General features: G+C 39.9%; 10 protein-coding genes and 2 non-coding genes across 12 annotated transcripts; 6 read left to right on the top strand and 6 right to left on the bottom strand.

The window, feature by feature from the left end:
* Nucleotide 1: 1 nt before the first annotated feature.
* Nucleotides 2-2,623, bottom strand: SPO75 (Spo75p; the record flags this gene model as incomplete). The annotated part of the gene is made up of 1 exon (XM_020210424.1): nt 2-2,623. The coding sequence occupies one exon, from the start codon at nt 2,621-2,623 to the stop codon at nt 2-4; it is 2,622 nt and encodes an 873-aa protein (XP_020063249.1).
* A 532-nt stretch (nt 2,624-3,155) lies between these two features.
* CANTADRAFT_t191 lies at nt 3,156-3,227 on the bottom strand. The gene has a single exon. It is a non-coding gene; the product is annotated as a tRNA-Val (tRNA).
* A 1,696-nt stretch (nt 3,228-4,923) lies between these two features.
* Nucleotides 4,924-5,536, top strand: CANTADRAFT_27052 (uncharacterized protein). The gene has a single exon (XM_020207978.1). The coding sequence runs from the start codon at nt 5,105-5,107 to the stop codon at nt 5,363-5,365; it is 261 nt and encodes an 86-aa protein (XP_020063248.1). The 5' UTR covers nt 4,924-5,104; the 3' UTR covers nt 5,366-5,536.
* A 32-nt stretch (nt 5,537-5,568) lies between these two features.
* CANTADRAFT_27051 (uncharacterized protein) lies at nt 5,569-5,888 on the bottom strand. Its single transcript, XM_020207977.1, has one exon. The coding sequence runs from the start codon at nt 5,869-5,871 to the stop codon at nt 5,692-5,694; it is 180 nt and encodes a 59-aa protein (XP_020063247.1). The 5' UTR covers nt 5,872-5,888; the 3' UTR covers nt 5,569-5,691.
* A 125-nt stretch (nt 5,889-6,013) lies between these two features.
* On the top strand, nt 6,014-6,084 carry CANTADRAFT_t198. Its single transcript has one exon. It is a non-coding gene; the product is annotated as a tRNA-Gly (tRNA).
* Nucleotides 6,085-6,624: 540 nt separating this feature from the next.
* Nucleotides 6,625-7,004, top strand: CANTADRAFT_101988 (uncharacterized protein; the record flags this gene model as incomplete). Its single annotated transcript, XM_020206156.1, has 1 exon — nt 6,625-7,004. Exon 1 carries the CDS (start codon nt 6,639-6,641, stop codon nt 7,002-7,004), a length of 366 nt encoding a protein of 121 aa, XP_020063246.1. The 5' UTR covers nt 6,625-6,638.
* Nucleotides 7,005-7,156: 152 nt separating this feature from the next.
* CDC37 (Cdc37p) lies at nt 7,157-8,656 on the top strand (the record flags this gene model as incomplete). The annotated part of the gene is made up of 1 exon (XM_020210319.1): nt 7,157-8,656. The coding sequence occupies one exon, from the start codon at nt 7,157-7,159 to the stop codon at nt 8,654-8,656; it is 1,500 nt and encodes a 499-aa protein (XP_020063245.1).
* Nucleotides 8,657-8,731: 75 nt separating this feature from the next.
* NAB3 (Nab3p) lies at nt 8,732-11,197 on the bottom strand (the record flags this gene model as incomplete). The annotated part of the gene is made up of 1 exon (XM_020211835.1): nt 8,732-11,197. One exon carries the CDS (start codon nt 11,195-11,197, stop codon nt 8,732-8,734), a length of 2,466 nt encoding a protein of 821 aa, XP_020063244.1.
* Nucleotides 11,198-12,201: 1,004 nt separating this feature from the next.
* On the top strand, nt 12,202-13,005 carry MOB1 (Mob1p; the record flags this gene model as incomplete). The annotated part of the gene is made up of 1 exon (XM_020211139.1): nt 12,202-13,005. One exon carries the CDS (start codon nt 12,202-12,204, stop codon nt 13,003-13,005), a length of 804 nt encoding a protein of 267 aa, XP_020063243.1.
* A 75-nt stretch (nt 13,006-13,080) lies between these two features.
* Nucleotides 13,081-14,511, bottom strand: CANTADRAFT_54319 (RNA exonuclease; the record flags this gene model as incomplete). Its single annotated transcript, XM_020210312.1, has 1 exon — nt 13,081-14,511. One exon carries the CDS (start codon nt 14,509-14,511, stop codon nt 13,081-13,083), a length of 1,431 nt encoding a protein of 476 aa, XP_020063242.1.
* A 211-nt stretch (nt 14,512-14,722) lies between these two features.
* Nucleotides 14,723-15,691, top strand: SEC20 (Sec20p; the record flags this gene model as incomplete). The annotated part of the gene is made up of 1 exon (XM_020210419.1): nt 14,723-15,691. One exon carries the CDS (start codon nt 14,723-14,725, stop codon nt 15,689-15,691), a length of 969 nt encoding a protein of 322 aa, XP_020063241.1.
* Nucleotides 15,692-15,757: 66 nt separating this feature from the next.
* On the bottom strand, nt 15,758-16,807 carry CANTADRAFT_91548 (uncharacterized protein; the record flags this gene model as incomplete). Its single annotated transcript, XM_020211834.1, has 1 exon — nt 15,758-16,807. One exon carries the CDS (start codon nt 16,805-16,807, stop codon nt 15,758-15,760), a length of 1,050 nt encoding a protein of 349 aa, XP_020063240.1.
* Between the last annotated feature and the right edge of the window lie 169 nt (nt 16,808-16,976).

Genomic DNA, 16,976 nt, shown 5'->3' with positions numbered 1-16,976 from the left:
ATTATTTGTATCCTGGAGGGGCTTCGGAGACCTTAATTTGAATCGTTTGGAAATAATTATCTAATTTGATAATTGCCCCTTTTGTTTGGCCACCTCTTAGAGTATTTACCTTAGACTCGGCATAATCAATCTGCATTTCACTGATTCCCAGTGGGTCCAAAGGTAGCCATAGAGGAGGGTACTCATAAGTGAATGAGTTATGGAGGTATAATAACTTTTTATCCGAGTAGTAACTATCTCCATTTGAGTTCTCGCTAAAGTCCGGACCTTGTTTTTTTGAAAGGTTTTCTGGCTTGTCGGCAATTATTGGCAAATAGGAAAAATACCTGGAATACTTTTTATAAAGTGTGTAATGAAAAAACACAGTTGACAAAAACGTAATGCACATGAGATACCCTTGAACTATCAGAGGGCATTCTCCTCGCTCATTCTTCAGTAAAAATAAAATTCCAATCATGCAACATTCCAAGCAATAAATACCTGTATAAAGATGTAACAATGCAACTGGGTACAACTTTCCATTTGTCTCAGATTCATTAACATGGCTGTAAATGAATTTTAGGGAATACTTGTAGTAAACCAAAACCAAACAAAGAACAAAAATTATAAACACCGATATTAATGGGGAAATAATTGTATACACTAAACCAATACTTGAATACACAGAATAAACTGGATATGTAGTTCCCCATTTTACCCTCGTCAAATGAGTTAGCCTTGCGAATTTTCTCCTAGGAGTACTGTCAAGAAACTTGTAAATTGTGAGATGAAAAACTAATTGGTGGATTCTCAAGAAATTATTACCACAAAATGTTAACGCTTTCACTGTAAGGTATTGGAAAAAGAAGGTTGCAGCTTTTGGTAAATTCAAAGCTAAAAGAATGGGTATCGAAGTTGGCTTATCGACGACTTGCTTGACTATCACGGAGATGCTTGCCAGAATAGTAATAACTATAAATTGTTGCACGAATAGAAATGCAAAATACCAATGTTGAAGATTTGCTTCCGTACTTGCACCCGTTTGCATTCCCTTAAGAGCTGAAAGAGTTCTGAAAACTTTCATCATTATCTCTGTTAGTAAGGAAAGAAGAATTGAAGGTAAAAGGTGGGATATTGTATCTCTTGCTTTATCTGGAATGTTTTCTAGCCACTTAAAGAAAGGTAGTAATTGTGTGATTAACGGCATCTGAGATAGTAATCCGATGAATGAAACGGGTATTATGTAAAGAACTGTAATAATAATGAGAAAAAGAGTGACAACATAGTTCTCAATAAGCAAGAGGTACGAATTCCTACTTGCAATATTACCCCACAAAACGTCCTTGGGATGAACCTCAGTTAAGCACAGATCAAGCGTTCCCTGATATGAAAGTAGACATTGACTAGCAATGGAAGCTCCAATTTGGTCATTGAACTCAATAAAGAATTTGTTGTGAATTGGCAATTTAGACTCAGCCAATCTAGTTTTTTCTTGCTCTATTTCCTTCTCTAGGTAGTTTAAAGTTGTTAATGCCCATTCAATCATGGATACCCTTGACTGAAAACTAAATATTCGTAGGATTCCGGGAAGGCTAAACCAAATGGTTCTATCAATTACTGGCATGTGAAAGGGACCTTGGTATATTGGAGGGTAAAACTGAGGGATCAAGCTTGGTTCATACTTACAATGGTCTTTAGGCATTTGATCACTATGTTTTCTGTTTTTCAAGAGTATTTTTTGCAACCAAGGAGTATATTTTGAATCTTTTTTTGCATAATATTCTTTTAGGTATAGCACCTGAGCCTTTTCCAAGTAATCCATAGCATTCATAGCTTGAGCAGTCAAAAAACTCATATGAGTGGAGTCGTACGATAACCATATGGTATTCACCCCACCAGGGACCACACTGAATAAATCAATTAGCTTGTCAGAATCTTTTAAATCATCTGGAATATTTGAAATGAGTAGTGTTCTAGCAATAATTGATGCTTGGTGGGTTATGCTAGACAAGTATGAATGTCGTATTTTCACGAAACTGTTTAGCTCATAGACAATTAACCACTGGAACATTGCAACAGTAAATAAGCACATCACAAAATGAAAATTAAGTCTATGAACTTTTGAGGCAGCGATGTTGGAAACACTAAGCTTGTCCATCCCTGTGGCCGAGTATTGCAGACTGCTTCCTGTCCAATTTACTGGCACAAGAACTAGCAAGTTTAGGTTACCCACAACCATGAAAAAAAGTAAAAGTACACTCACAAACCTGATAAAGAAGTAGGTATCCAGTCCCATGCTTAGATAATAGCTTGTGTTGTACTTTATTGTGGGCATTACCCATGCAAACAACCCGTCTGGTAATGGCTCCATTCTTTCTCGTACAGGAACATAGTAACATCGAGGCTGGTATATGTTCTTGATGGTAGGACGTAAGAGGCAGAAGAATAGTAATTGGAGCATACAGATGGACACCGCTGTAAATAACCCTTTTAGCAAGGTTGTAACTTCAGTTCCTGAAGACGAGTGAGCGAAGCCCGTTTGAGATGTATTTAAAAACTGATCTAACCTGGAGAGATGTAACCCACCAAGATATACTTTGGTGAGCTCATTGTAGTCAAAATGGTCTGTCTCTATTGTCAGCATGTAGTGGCTGCAAACATTTTGAATCTGATCGCGCTCAGATCACGTTCAGTTTGCGTAACTTTCAATTCCTCGCGACCACTACCACCACACAAGAAACATCAATCCAGCAGTCGCTGAAGAATTTTCAAATACAGTGCTACCTATTGAGTCTATTTAGGGTATGCTGGGTCTTTTTTGCTTAAGCGCATCCGTCTGAATAACTCGGATGATAAGATCACTCTAAACTGTTGAAATTTTTAATAGTTTTTGCAGAATTTAAGGGAAATGGAAGATCGGAAAATATCTGTCCATTTTTGTTCACAATACGAGGGAATAATTCTAACTGGCTAATAGGGTAGAATGGTCATGTTTTTGCAATTTGATTTGTTGATATCGAGTTTTGTTTAGAATTAGAGCAGTTGGATCTGAGGTATTCAAAGTGTATTTTGCTAAGCAAATAGGAGTAGACTGTATTCTTCTGCTAGTTTAACATCAAGTATTCAATACCATGTATCGCAGGATATATAAACCTTTATGCAAAAAGGAAATCAAATGATTCCATCGAGGATCGAACTCGAGACCTTCTCTGGGTGAGAGAGACGTCATACCGCTAGACCATAGAACCATTTTTTTGTTGAGAAAGCGTTTTGTTATTACTCAGCAAAAGTACCTTCAAAACCGTGATTATCACGTGATAGTTGGTTGGAACGAGTTTTGGCTACTAGCAGGATTTTCCTTTTCCATACATATCCAAACAAATTTATTAGATTTAGCTATTAAATCTATAAGAATGTATCAAGAGTATAGTTTAATGCACTCTCTTAATTGAATAGAGTAAAATCAAATACATAGTATAAAAAAGAACTTTCCATTTTACGACGGCTAGCGCTGCCCTAGAGAACACCATAAACGATACATCTATCATAAAATTGACTAGTCCCTCTGGAAGTTAAGCAAACAAAGAGTATTATCTTTGTACAGCCAGTGATATGGATCCATAGTTTCTACAAATATGGTTTCTAAACTGGAGTGACGAATACCGCTCTCCAAGTTGAAAAATTATCAAAGAATAGGAGTATTAAAAAACCCAGAATTTTGACAATAAGATAGCAATTATATTATAAATGACGTGCTTTCAGTTGCAATAGGTATACAGCCCAGTTAGCTCTGAGCAGGTACCCAGAACTTTGGGGGTCATCTGGAAAATATACTTCCTATTAGCAAAACAAAAAGAAAGGGCATAGGAGTCGAACATATTATGAGTTAAATACGGAGTTAAACTATCTGGCAATGAAACGAGAAAAGCATTTCTCTAGTAAGCAGAGTTCATGTAAGTAGTTTCAGGTTAGTTTAGTCAGGGGTTTTTTCCTCCAAAGAAAACAGTTCATATGTTTAATAAAAGACAAAAATTTAATCAAAGCTTGGTAGTTGCCAATGATAAAAATAAGCTACTGCTAGAGAGTATTTGACAGTTGATACTTAATCGTAAATGACTACGAACAAGGATTTATGTAACACAGACTTGATCTATTGATAATGTAACGGAGTGAGAGCGAGATAAGAGAATGACACCAGCTTAAGCATGACAGTGATACCAATCCAAGTCAGTCAAGCGAGAAAGAGTGACAAGTCAACTGAATATGGAAAATATATAAAGCTGAGAAGTTCAGTACGAAAACATACCAAAATACAACAAATGCTCCTAGTGAGGTCTCTAATACAGTAATAAACGAGGATAAGGTATCAGAATCAAGTATAAATTGGAGGCACAGAACAGTAGTGCGGTTTAGTCATTGCAATTGCGATCATCGTGCTAGATGAAACTGCAAGTGCTTATGGAGAATTATATCTATTGCACAAGAGAAAGGTGTGAGTAGTAACGATAATCATCTTAGATCTGTACGGAACTACATATTCCCAAAAGATGGCCCACTCATATCATTATATGGCGATAGGCACATTAAGTTTGGGGCTGGTCATGTCACTTACTAGTTCTATTAGTAATTACATACTTCCAGACGATGGCTCATCATTAGCACTTATTATGAGAACAGGGACATTTGTTTATTGTTGATCGAGTTTTCAGGGTTCGAGGTAATTGGATCAGTTGCGGGAGTGTTTGCCCGTATTGGATTCGAGAGAGCAATAGACCAATGCTAAAAATTAGAGCTGTTTTAGGAAGGGAAGTAATGTAACCGAATTGAAACGGGATACGAAGATTTCGTTTATCGCGACGAAAGCACAATTACAAATCAAAAGGTTGAGATATCTATTAAAATATTACAAAGAAACAATCTATTAAGCTATTAAGAAGACACAATCATGAACGGTGCGCGATTTGTCAAAGTTTCTAGATGTTAAAGAGCCCGGATTTACGGATTGACCCTAGTTTTTTTTTTTAACGGGTGCCGACGTGCCCACGTTATGTAACTTCCGTAGCTTAAACTTGCATGAGTGCCATGCTATTGTTCTAAGTAGATCAGCCAAGTTCTTGTTCGTAGGATGAACGACACTTCAACGATTTCATACCCCAAGCAACTTCTCCTCCAGATTCGTCAAGGTGTCAACTTGACTTCCGATCCTCAACCAGAGAGACTGCTCCACTGGACCTCCCGCTCTTCTAATCCCATACTTCTTCAAATCACCAGCAAGGCACTCCTATCCCCAACAAACAACCTATGCTTTAGTCTCAACCTCTCTAATTCTTCTTCAAGTCTTTCTTACTTCTTTTTATATTCTTTGGATTCTTTGTCGCCACTCTGACTCATCCATTCAGTTGCATAAAACCAAAAAATATCAACAATTTCTCTCTTCTTCCTCCTCACTATGACTCATTCATGTATGTTTTTTATTTTTTCTTTGCTAATGGGAAGTACATTGTAATCTACGGACTAAATACCTATTGCAATGGATGACTCACCATTACGGTCAAACCTTTGTAATTTAATCAACTTTCAAATTCGTAGTTTTATGATTTTTTGCAACTTGGTGCGCGCAACAGGCGGCACGTTTACAGATCATGCTGACATAAGTTTTTTCATTAGGAGCTGTGGCTGGACAGACTGGAAAGTCCATTTAACTTCTACGGGTTAGTCAGCGCGCTTGGCGCCAATTAAGTGACTTTGCGCTAAGAAGGCAAATGACAAATTTCGGGGAATCTCTCCATGGGCTGTCGAATTGATTCTTATCAATGCTACAAAAAATATCCAAATGCTCATTATTTCCGAGAAGTTGAAGCCTTTAAAGGTAATTGCATTGAATTGGGGCATAATCTTTTAATATACCCGCCATTTCCGAAGAAATCGATGACACTGTAGCCAACATTCCAGAAATAATTGATTAGTAAGAGCTTATTAATTCAAAATTTATACACAACAACAAACATTAATATTTTTCAAAGTCAAGAAATCCGCGCAAATGGTTTAGTGGTAAAATCCAACGTTGCCATCGTTGGGCCCCCGGTTCGATTCCGGGTTTGCGCACTTTCTTTTTGATTTTTGTATCTTATGTGCCCTAGAAGATGACAAGGCCCAGAAACAATCAATCCTTGAACTTAGTATGCAGTTGTTTGATATCGCGAGGTTTTTAGTTAATACGCAAAAGGATAAAAGGAATAAAAAATGTACAGTGAACTAACGAAAACTATCAGCAGGAAAGTGCAATTGAATCTTGTAAGCTGCCTCCTCTTATGTTTGACCACAATAAGAGATCGTATTCTCATATTCTCTGAGAATACAGGTAGGCAAAAAGTGGTTAATCCTTGCAGTCCTTGATTGTTATGTGTGCTCGCAAAATTTATCCACTTGGGTGCAGATAAAATGTTATCTCGAAGGATACTTTATCCCAATTGGGAAAAGCTAAACCATTAACTTTTAAGATGGCTATGGATTTCTAGTCGAAAGGAGGCAAAGAATACATACCAACCAACCCGACTTTAGTATAAAATGCCCATAATACGTCCTCAATCACTCTTCACTCAACATCTTCTAGTGTTAGATACAATTCAAACCAATTTGCACCCAAACAAAACTCCAAAATGCCTATGTTATACAAGCCAGCAGTAGAAGGAAAGGGGGTCAAGCCACCTCAAATTCCTTCTCCAGGTAACAACTCTTTCTTGGGTGATATCTTCACCTCCGAAGGCCCCAAAGAAGAACAAATCTCTTGCGGTTTTTACAAGCAAGAAAAAGGGGAGCCTTTGGTCTACACCTACACATACGAAGAAATGAAGATTATCCTCGAAGTCGAAGGTGAGTACACTCTCACTGATGAAACTGGTTACAAGGTTTCTGTTTCCCCAGGGGATGTTTTTTACTTTAAAAAGGGTACTACTATTACTTTTGAGACCACTGGATATGGACTCGCTTTCTTCACTGGTTTGAGACCAAATGGTACTGCTTAAGTCAAGCGGGAGTATATAGAACTAATACATCAGTACTTCCTGATTACTATTGTAGTATACTGATAGAAAGTCATGTCACGTGACGGAATCTTCTGGAACCGAGACTCATCCATAAATAAGTGTGTTCAATCTTCAAATCAATATCAATCAAAATGCCAATTGATTACTCTAAGTGGGACAAGATTGAACTTTCGGACGATTCCGATATTGAGGTTCATCCAAACGTCGATAAGAACTCTTTCATCAAATGGAAACAAAGAGATATTCATGAAAAGCGTCAGCAAAGAAACATCGAGATCAAATCAATCTTGGTTCAGTTGACGATGTATGCCAAATTGAATACCAGAGTTGACTATCTCTTGGCCAATCTTAGTCCCAGCCAGTTTTTAGACAATGATGTTGTCTTTTCTAAACTCAACAGTCAGTTTGATAAATCAGAAAAGTTCGACTATAACCGCTTGATTGCAGAAAAAGGTGATGATTTAAGAAAAGGATTGAAGGACTTAAAATTTGACGAAGAAGAAATTCAGAATACCCCCCCATACAATGAGATGGTGGAAGACTTATTTGTTCAAGTCAAAGAAGATCACGAAAGTGCTCAAACCGATGGAGAATTATTGGCAAAGCTCATAAAGGACCACAGAAACAAGATTGATGACATTTTATCCAAGCAAACCATCAAATTGGATGATTTATTGAACCAGAAAGCCCAGTTGATCAGTAGTGACGACATTCATACTGGATTTGATAGATCGTTCTTGAATAAAGACAAGGAGGAAGAGGTAAAATCCGAAGAAAAGCCGAAGGGTACCGAAAAGCAAACTGTGGTAGAAACTATCAACAACCCTACACAGCCAGTTACCCAAAGTACATCTGCTGTACAAGAGTATGATGACTTGGTCTTACTTCCAGCTACTGAAGAGTTCTCCAAGATTTCCAGCAAGAGTATTACTGATAGTGCCGAATTTTTGTTCAAGCACACTAACATCTGCTCCGAAGCACAGAAAGATGCTCTTATAATGACAGCATTTGATTCTCAATTGGAAGGAAATAGTACACGTGCTAAGCAAATTATCCATCAATCTTTATTATTACAGTACGTCGCCCAATTGGCTGGACCAAAGCCTTCCAAGGATCAAACAATCAAGGCGATCAAATTATTCTGTTCAAAGATTAGCGATTCGGGTTCTCCTGCTAGTGCCGGCTTTAATCAAGATGTGGAAAATACGTTCAATCATATCAAGACTAGATGCGAATACCTCAAAAACGAGCAACAAGTTGGATCCCAAAATGAAGAGGAAATGATCCAGTTGAAAGCACTTGACGAAGGTACTGAATTGATAGTAAACTTACCAGCTGAAGGAACGCCAGAATATGAAATTTTCTCCACTTCATTACCTAAGGACCTCCAAGAAGCTGTGAAGACCGAGTCTATCGATGAAGTTAACAAAATATTTGCCACATTAAAGGTTGAAGAAGCAGAAAAGATTTTGGAAGTGTTCAATCAATGTGGAGTCATTGGAATTAATGGCTATTTCGAAGATGAATCTGAGTTCAAAGAATTGCAACAACAATACAACGAAAATTTGGAAATTCAGGATTCAAAGGCACAAGAAGAACAGCATTTCAATACTGTTGATGAGGTGGATTAATGAGGTGGATTAATGAGGTGGATTAATACATACTATTGCGAAGATAATACGTACTTCTATGTAGATGCGGCAAGGCTATTTTCTACTTAACCTAGCCAAAGTTTCCATTAAGGCCTGGGTACTTCCAGGCTCTGCTTGATTTTGGGGAGGGTATGAGGATGAGCCTGATTGAAGTTGACTCAATAACGAGTTTACTTGGTTATTAGGGGAGCTTGCATTAGGAGGGGCTTGGTGATTAAATTGTTGACCAGGTCCAAAGTTGTTGTAGTTGGAAGGTTGTGGCGCTCTTCCATAAGCAATGTTTTGTGGTTGATGTTGTAGTTGATGCTGCTGGTGTTGTTGGTTTTGTTGATTTTGTAAAGCATGCAAAACATTCTGAGCAGAATTAGGATCCAACCCTTGGATCGCCTGTATTAATTCCGATTGGTTGTTCAGAACTGGAGGATATGATTGGTAAGGTTGTTGATACGGTTGCTGGTAATTTGATTGAGCATATGCACTGTATGGTGGTTGAGGAGTTGAAAAGTTAGGATTAGGAGGCTTTGCGTAGTTGGATTGGATGGGATTACCATATGGAACTTGCTCATATGGTCGATTTGAACCAGGATTACCAGCAGCCCAACCGCTAGGAGGGTATTGAGTATGTCTATGGTTTCTGCCACCTCTTCTGTCTCTTTCTCCTCTGTCTCTCACTCCACGCCTGCTACCCCCATTGTTGGAGAATTCGGGCTCTTCAAAGCTTTGAGAAACTGGAGTCTCTTCACCATACTTTTTAACTCTGGATTTATAAATAATATCAGCAGCGACTTCAGGTTCCACATCTGCATATTCATCAAATTTTACACCACCATCAGGTGTACTCTCAAAGGTTTGGACGTCAACATTCATATCCTTTACTATGCACACACCCAAAACCCCAGAATAAGCTGCTTCACTTATGACGTCGCTGAGCTCTCTATGAGTTATGTCTTCAGTATTGATGTTGATTCGAAGATTGGAAAAAGCTTTTTTCACTCTTCTAAGGAAGAATATCGAGGACTTGCCTGTGGTATAAATTTGACAGTCTGGAACAATATTTCTTCTTTTGTTTGGCCCTTCGTCTGGAGAACGTTCACGTCCACGAGACGTTGTGATGCTTATAGGCTCACTTCTTGGATTTCTCTTGGACTTTTGGGGTCTAGAAGCATCCAATCTCATGATCTTATTATGTAACGGAACATTGGTTTCCCCTCTGATACAATCTAGACACGATTCCGCAGTTCTGAACTGGGCAAAGCCATATCCAGCTTTAATCGCAATCTGAATAACCTCACCATATTGACTAAATATCCGGAACAAGTCTTGCTTCGAGATGGTATTTGCTGGAAGGTTTCCAATAAATAATCTCAGCTTGTCAGGAAACTCGTCCCAATTTTGCAAACCCATGTAATATGCTTCCCTCTTGACAAACTCATCGTAATCGTGCTGTTCTTTGGTACTCATGGGTTTGGTAATATTTGGTCTCCGACAGAATTCGTTCACAGGAACCAAGGGTATTGGGCTCTTCAACGACTTGAAAGGCTTATTGTAAGAGTAGACTTGATCATAATTGGCGTTACTATTTTCTGCGGATGCTGTGCCACTTAAATGGACGTTGTTCTTTTTTAATTGCTCCATAATTAAGGTCATTTGTTCCTGTTGCGATAAATTAATGAAATTAGGATCTTTAACCAACTCACTTTGCATGATTGCATCGTACGCCTCCTTCAAGTTATTCTGAGGATTTGGAGGGCTAATAGGTAAGGTATTGGTACTGGAAACATGTGTGTGATTAACGTTCACCGGTGGCTTTGGTGGCAATCCTACAGGTTTGGCCGGTAAAGTACTGGCTGGAGGTTTTGGTGGTATTGAAGTAACAGGCTTTGTCACCTTTGCTTGAACACCTATTTCTGGATCATAATCATCCTCATCGTTTTGTTCTTCGGGTTTTTCGTGGTTCTCAAGGTCACTTAAGGCCGATGAATTCACGTCGTTATCGTCGTTTGGTGATTCTGGATTGGGGTTTTCTGGTTGATGTGGTACGGACTCTTGCAATGCAACTTCTGGATCATACTCCTCTTCATCTTCGGAAGGAGAAGCTTTGGAGAAAGTGTCTGGAACATCTCCATCTGACAGAGACTCATCTTTCTTCATCTCAATGGATACCTCGGGGATTGACGAGGGGTCTATCTTGACCACGTCTGGCGTACCTGAAGGTACAATTTCAGTATTTTTGCTGTCATTTGAAGCTTCATGGAGCTCGGAGGAGGTTGAAGACTCAGTTGGACCATCATCCTTACTTGTTCCACTGGTGACACTAGATTCATTAGGTTGAATCTGCTCATTTAAAGTCAGGTCAAGCACCGTCAAACTATCAGGCTGTTCAGATACTTCCAGATTCTCGGCCTCGGCATCATGTCCAGTACTTATAGGTTCTGGGTTAGCTTCCATTCTTTGGATGGCGGTTGTAGTACTTGGTGCAATGACATCTTGTAGATGACTAAGTGCGGGTAACTGGTGCATGCGCTACCACATGCGTACTGGAGGTTCCTTTGCAAGTAGTAGAACCAACTGACGGCGTCCAGGCTGCTAGGTTTAGCAACTGAGTGGGAATGTGCACTAAAATCATTGTACCCCCTCGTCCTTGGTGGAGTGTTTTGTTTGGTCCATTAGTTTGCAGTTCGAGCCATTTCAAAGGTATGCCAAAATGTGGCTTTTCGAGATCTTATGATAAATTGAGCAATGTTCATCAAGAATCTCTGGCAGATTGAAATTGTAAGGTGCCATTGTGTGCTTCAGTGGATATTTGTAAATTTGAAAGTGTGAATCTCTGAGGCTTTTACCCGTTGTAGTCATATGTCGGCGAGATCGAGAGAATCGGACATAGATGTAAAAGCAAATTCACATGTTCTCAAGAATATCAATGTGACCATACTATGGAAATCACGGGATTGGAGTCAATACTTAGATTTCTCGGTGATTCCTCGATGAGTTCAGCATTGTGTGCTAGTTGACACATCCACGGCTTCTAGCATGAGAGGTATAGTGAAGACCAGAATGCCCAACGTGGTGGAAGGTGGGCTTGACGATGGTGAAGGGGGCAAAAGATCACTCAGAAAGTGCTTGGAGATAGTACACTGTCCGACAGAAGCATTTGCACCTCAATGTAGATTTCAGGAATTCGCAGCCGTTTGGTTCAGGAGGCTTGCTGGCATTATGTCAATGAAAACAATTTTTGTCGAAGAAAAGTTATGGGGGCCAATCCAAAAGGATACAGTAGTCCAACTCACAGTTCCAACATCTCTACAAGCTATTTATTGCGGCTATTTCTGCCTAGCATGCCTGCTGGTGTCAAAACTTATCTGCGGTTGCTCGCCTCCACTTTGGGTCATTTCGCACACTCCAAATCAGGTAATAAGTATACAGTCGCAGACACAATTAAATCCAAAAGACATTAGATCGGGTCTATCTTCAATCTTCAAACAAGTCCATAGCACCTCTTCCACGTCACAAGAACGCATCACACCATGACGCTCTTCCAGAACTTCAACACTCACTCTTTGAGGACTACCCGAGGATTCAAACTCAAGCAAACATCGCCAATATCTAGCCCACAACCAGTCTCGAGCTCTGCCTTTCCTACCACCTCATATCAACAAAACGACTTGAATCAGCCATACCAGACGATACATCTTAACAACGGAAACGGCGGGCAAGCCGTGTCTACCCACAAAGACATAAGGAACTATGCTGAACAGACCTTGGGATCCGATAATGCGTTGATCCAAGCAGTGAAACTTCCACAAGATGAGGATATCAACGAATGGTTAGCAATCCACGTTGTTGATTTTTACAACCAAATTAACATGCTTTACGGAGCAATTACTGAATTCTGCTCTCCAACCACTTGTCCCAGGATGATAGCTACTGAGGAATACGAGTATTTATGGCAAGAATCCTCCAGCAACGGAGCCAACGGAGCAGTGTCACTGCCTAAAAGACCAGTGTCATTACCTGCCTGTGAATACATCGAAAATTTAATGAACTGGGTCCAGGGATTTTTTGATAATGACAACATCTTTCCAGCGAAGATAGGGGCTCCATTTCCCCAGCAATTCCCAACCTTGGTCAAGACCATTTTCAAAAGACTCTTCAGAATATATGCCCACATCTATTGTCATCACTTCCATGAAATCAGTGAGTTGGGGTTGCAAAGTCATTTGAATACCTCTCTCAAGCACTACGTTTTGTTTGCAAATGAATTCCTGTTGATAAGTCAAAAGGATTATGGCCCCTTGGAAGATTTGGTGGATACCATGTTAGAAAAATAAAGGTTTAGTTCTGCAGTGACGAGTTTTAGGTTAATAAATGATAAAATGATATATTTCGAATTGGACTATCGTAATCTATATCAACTCTACTTCGGCCATCAAACAAAGGTGATCAGATGGATATTGGCCAATACGCGGCTGTCCAGATGGCTCGGGACCCATTTCCTGTGGCAAAGGTAATTTAAGCAAGCCTACCAATCTGACATTTTGCTGTTCAAGTTCTTCTAAAGTGTCTGGCCTTTCGGAGAAATCTTGCTTCAAGTCCCAAGAAGAAACCACAAAGATATAATCTAGTAATCCTCTCCAAGTATGTGCCCAATTGGAAAAACTTGGCTCATTTCTATCGTTATCTAATCCGGAGTTCTCGGGATGTACCTTGTTGTATCCCACTGAATACAACGAGATTGCTCTCATATCGAGGGCATTGTGTACGTCTTCCATTTGCTTCGCAAGTTTGAGTTGGTCCTCAGTTGGCTCAAAATGATCAGGAACAGGGTCCCTTGGTTGATCCTTGCCAAACTTCTCAACATTTCCGCCTTCTTCGTCTTCATCATCGTCGTCTTCATCTGCACCTTCTACAGTCCCTCTATTTTTGGAATATTGGTAAGATAAAGAACATGAGATGACCGTACTTGCTCTGCCCTTGAATGTCACAGGCTTGGAAGTAATTGCCAAGTAAGGGCTATCAAAAGGTTGACTGTTCATGTCACCAGCAAAGAAGTTGTAGAAGCCTTTGGAATTGCCCAAGATTTTGGTCAAGGTTTCCCTGAATGCCTTGAACTTGTATAAGACTAAGTAAGTCTGTCTTGCTCTTTCAAAGGTGCCGAAGGGGTGCCAGAACAAATGGGTGGTTCCAATAATCAAACCATTCTTTTCAGATAAATGAGGATGCTTTTGGAGAAGTGACGGATGAAACTCAAGGTAGCACATGAAGCCCACATTCTGGGTTATTGTTCTTGGAATAGGCAATTGGACTTGCTCGTTTTCCGGTGTTCTTTCAGAGTCGTAGTTGATGAAGCTTTGATGTTTGCAAATAAAGAAGTTTTCTCTGTAAACAATAGCCAAGCCGTGGTTCTTGACGTTTGATCTATAATACTTGGAGCTGTAGCCTAACTTTTCAAATTCCTTCTTCCAGAAAGAATTGTATTGGATGTAATCCAACTCTTGCAAACACATAATGTCTGCACCATAATGTTTGAGCTCAGCCAATAACGCCCTCGATCTATAACCCCATTTAAGCGCTGGTCCATTCGTAGGAAACAACTTCCTTCTGATCAATGCTTGGGCTAAGACGTTATATGTCATGATTTTAATTGGGAAACCATTCACTTCTTTCGTTTCGTGATGTATAGGGGCTAACAGCCTTGCTATAAAGAGCTTTTCTTTCTCTTCACCTTCAGGCTCTATACCTTGGTCTCTGAGCTCTTGTGCTTTGGCCTCCTTTCTAAGGTTTCTTAATCGTCTCTGTTCTTCGATATACTCTGGTGTAAGTTTCGATGGGTCCATGGATTTCTTCTTGGACTTTTTTGACTTTTTCGACTTGGATGTTGCTGGTTCATGGTCTTTCGAACCAGTGGCAACATCCACAGTTCCTGTTGGCTTTTCTTCATTCAAACTCATCAGCCTTTTGCAATCAATAGTGAATAATCTGTATTGGTGTTTCGCACGAATTTTATTTACCAACCAACTTAACAACTGTCCATACAATTGAACATCAATGTCTTACGCCAAACTAGACCTTCTCCAGGGGCAAGTGTACGAGCTTCTAGAAGAACTTCTTACCGTCAACCAAGGAAGCTCGATCGATGAAGTAAAGCTCGAGCAAAGCAAGATCACCAGAAGAGTGAATGACATTCTAGTTCAATACAAGGAGTATCTTACTATACTAAAGAATAGGCTCAAAAGAGGCGGGAGAGACCAATTGGCAGAGTTTGAGCTATATGAATCCAAATTATCATCCTTAAAAATAAAGGTACGATCCCTCCAAATACAGGCCAATGACTTGAACATCGAAGCAGAACACAAACGGACTTTAGAGAAGTACGGCTTGAATAAGAGACAGGACAAACAATCACTCGAAAATGCCAGAGACGAACTCTTTGGTGACAGAAGCTCTTCCAAGAAAGAGGAATCAAATGCATCGACCGACCAACAAATATTATCACACAACAAGAAGATTACTTCCTCATTGCAAGCAACAAGGGAATTAATGTCCAGCACAGTTTTACAGAGTGAACTAAACTTGGACTCGCTCGATCAACAGACCAAGGATCTTCACAAATTAAATGAAGACTATGTCAGGTTTGCAGACTTACTCAATAAATCGAAACAAATTGTCAAATTCATTGAGAAGCAAGACAAGTCAGATCGGAATAGAATTTACCTTAGTTTAGGATTTTTCATGTTTTGCTGTGCCTGGGTGATATGGAGAAGAGTCTTGAGGACTCCTGTCAGAATCTTATTATGGTCCTTCTTCAAAGTATTCCGCATATTCAACTGGATTTTTGGCACAACACAAGTTGCAGAAGCATCTCCCTCTTCTACTGTTAGTGAAATCGCAAGTACAGTGTTGACTGCATCAATCGAGATGATTTCGTCAGTTGATTTCGACAAGGAATTTGTCATGGACCTTGACGTTACCCAGGCAATTCAAACCACTACACAGTTATTGATGGACGAATTATAGAAGTAGTTTACTTATCATGTCTGTATAACTAAACAAGAGCGATGAACATAAAATTAATACGTAGACTCAAGGCAATTCAACCTTGACATTAGAACCGTTGTTCTTAGAACTTTGGAGGGCAGCATCAACGATAGCCAAATGGTGGAAAGCCTTTTCTGGGGTGACAACAACCAAAGACTTGTCATTAGCTTCAACAGCAGCAGCAAAGTTGGTGAATTCTTCGAAGGTAGTGTTGACTTCATCAACTTCGATCACAACCTTTTCAGAAGCAGATTGCTTGCTTGAACCAGTTTGGTAGGTGATGGTTGGCTTGGCCAAGTGTGGAGAAAAGTTGTAAACGATAGAACCGTTGGTACCAAAAATGGTGAAAAAGGAGTTCTTATCAGTGGCTCCGAAAGCAGAACCGTAGGTGAAAGTACCAATAGCCTTGCTCTTTAATTGAACAGTAGAGAATAAGATGTCAACATCACCACTTTGTTCTCTGACTTGCTTGGTGAAGGCGGAAATAGATTCGACTGGTCCCAAGACATCGGTCAACAAGGCCAATTGATGGACACCACCATCACTCAAGTATCCACCAATGTGTTCTGGCTTCACTCTCCAGCTGGTGTTGGAGTATTTGTTACCTTCATCAAAAGCACCAGTGCCATTGTAAGTGAAGGAGATGATATCACCGATCTTTGGAATGATTTCTTCCTTCAAGATCTTGGTAGCCTTACGGAAAGACCAGTTCTCCAAAACGGCGATGGGCACATCGGAAGATCTGGCTAATTGAACAATTTCCTTAGCTTGGGACAAGTTGGCAGCAATTGGCTTTTCGAAGGCCAATGGCTTCTTGTGCTGCACAGCCAACTTAACCACATCTAAGTTGTGTTGGACTGGTAACAAAGCATCGACGAAGTCAATCTTGTCGTTGGAGAAGACTTCTTCCAAGGAATCGTAGACATTAGCCTTATCGATGTTGGCCTTTTCAGCGAAAGCTTCAGCCTTTGCTCTAGTTCTGTTGTATGCAGCAACTGGGGTCAAGTTGTCGATTTTTTGGATGTTTGGCAAATGTTCATCGGTGGCAAAAATACCGGTACCGACGACTGCTAAGTTAAGGTTTCTGGAGGACATTTTGTAGTTGATGATTTGACTGTGGCAATTCACTCAATATTTATACCTTCGGATTAATTTTGGGACAATTTCTCCAACCCATTAGGTTACACGTGACCCCACGCGGAAGGACCTTCCTTAAGATCCCCCACGAAAAAGGATGAGCCTCCCCCAGCCACATATTTTTGAA

Source organism: Suhomyces tanzawaensis (assembly GCF_001661415.1).
Source record: "Suhomyces tanzawaensis NRRL Y-17324 unplaced genomic scaffold CANTAscaffold_6, whole genome shotgun sequence".
Taxonomy (NCBI): Eukaryota; Fungi; Ascomycota; class Pichiomycetes; order Serinales; family Debaryomycetaceae; genus Suhomyces; species Suhomyces tanzawaensis.
Note: the sequence above shows the minus strand (reverse complement) of the source record. Positions and strands in the feature narration are given on the sequence as shown.

What these genes read in the sequence shown, in the direction of transcription:
- CANTADRAFT_27052 (XM_020207978.1), top strand. Translation starts at nt 5,105, where the DNA reads ATGAACGACACTTCAACGATTTCATACCCCAAGCAACTTCTCCTCCAG.
- CANTADRAFT_27051 (XM_020207977.1), bottom strand. Translation starts at nt 5,871, where the DNA reads ATGCCCCAATTCAATGCAATTACCTTTAAAGGCTTCAACTTCTCGGAA.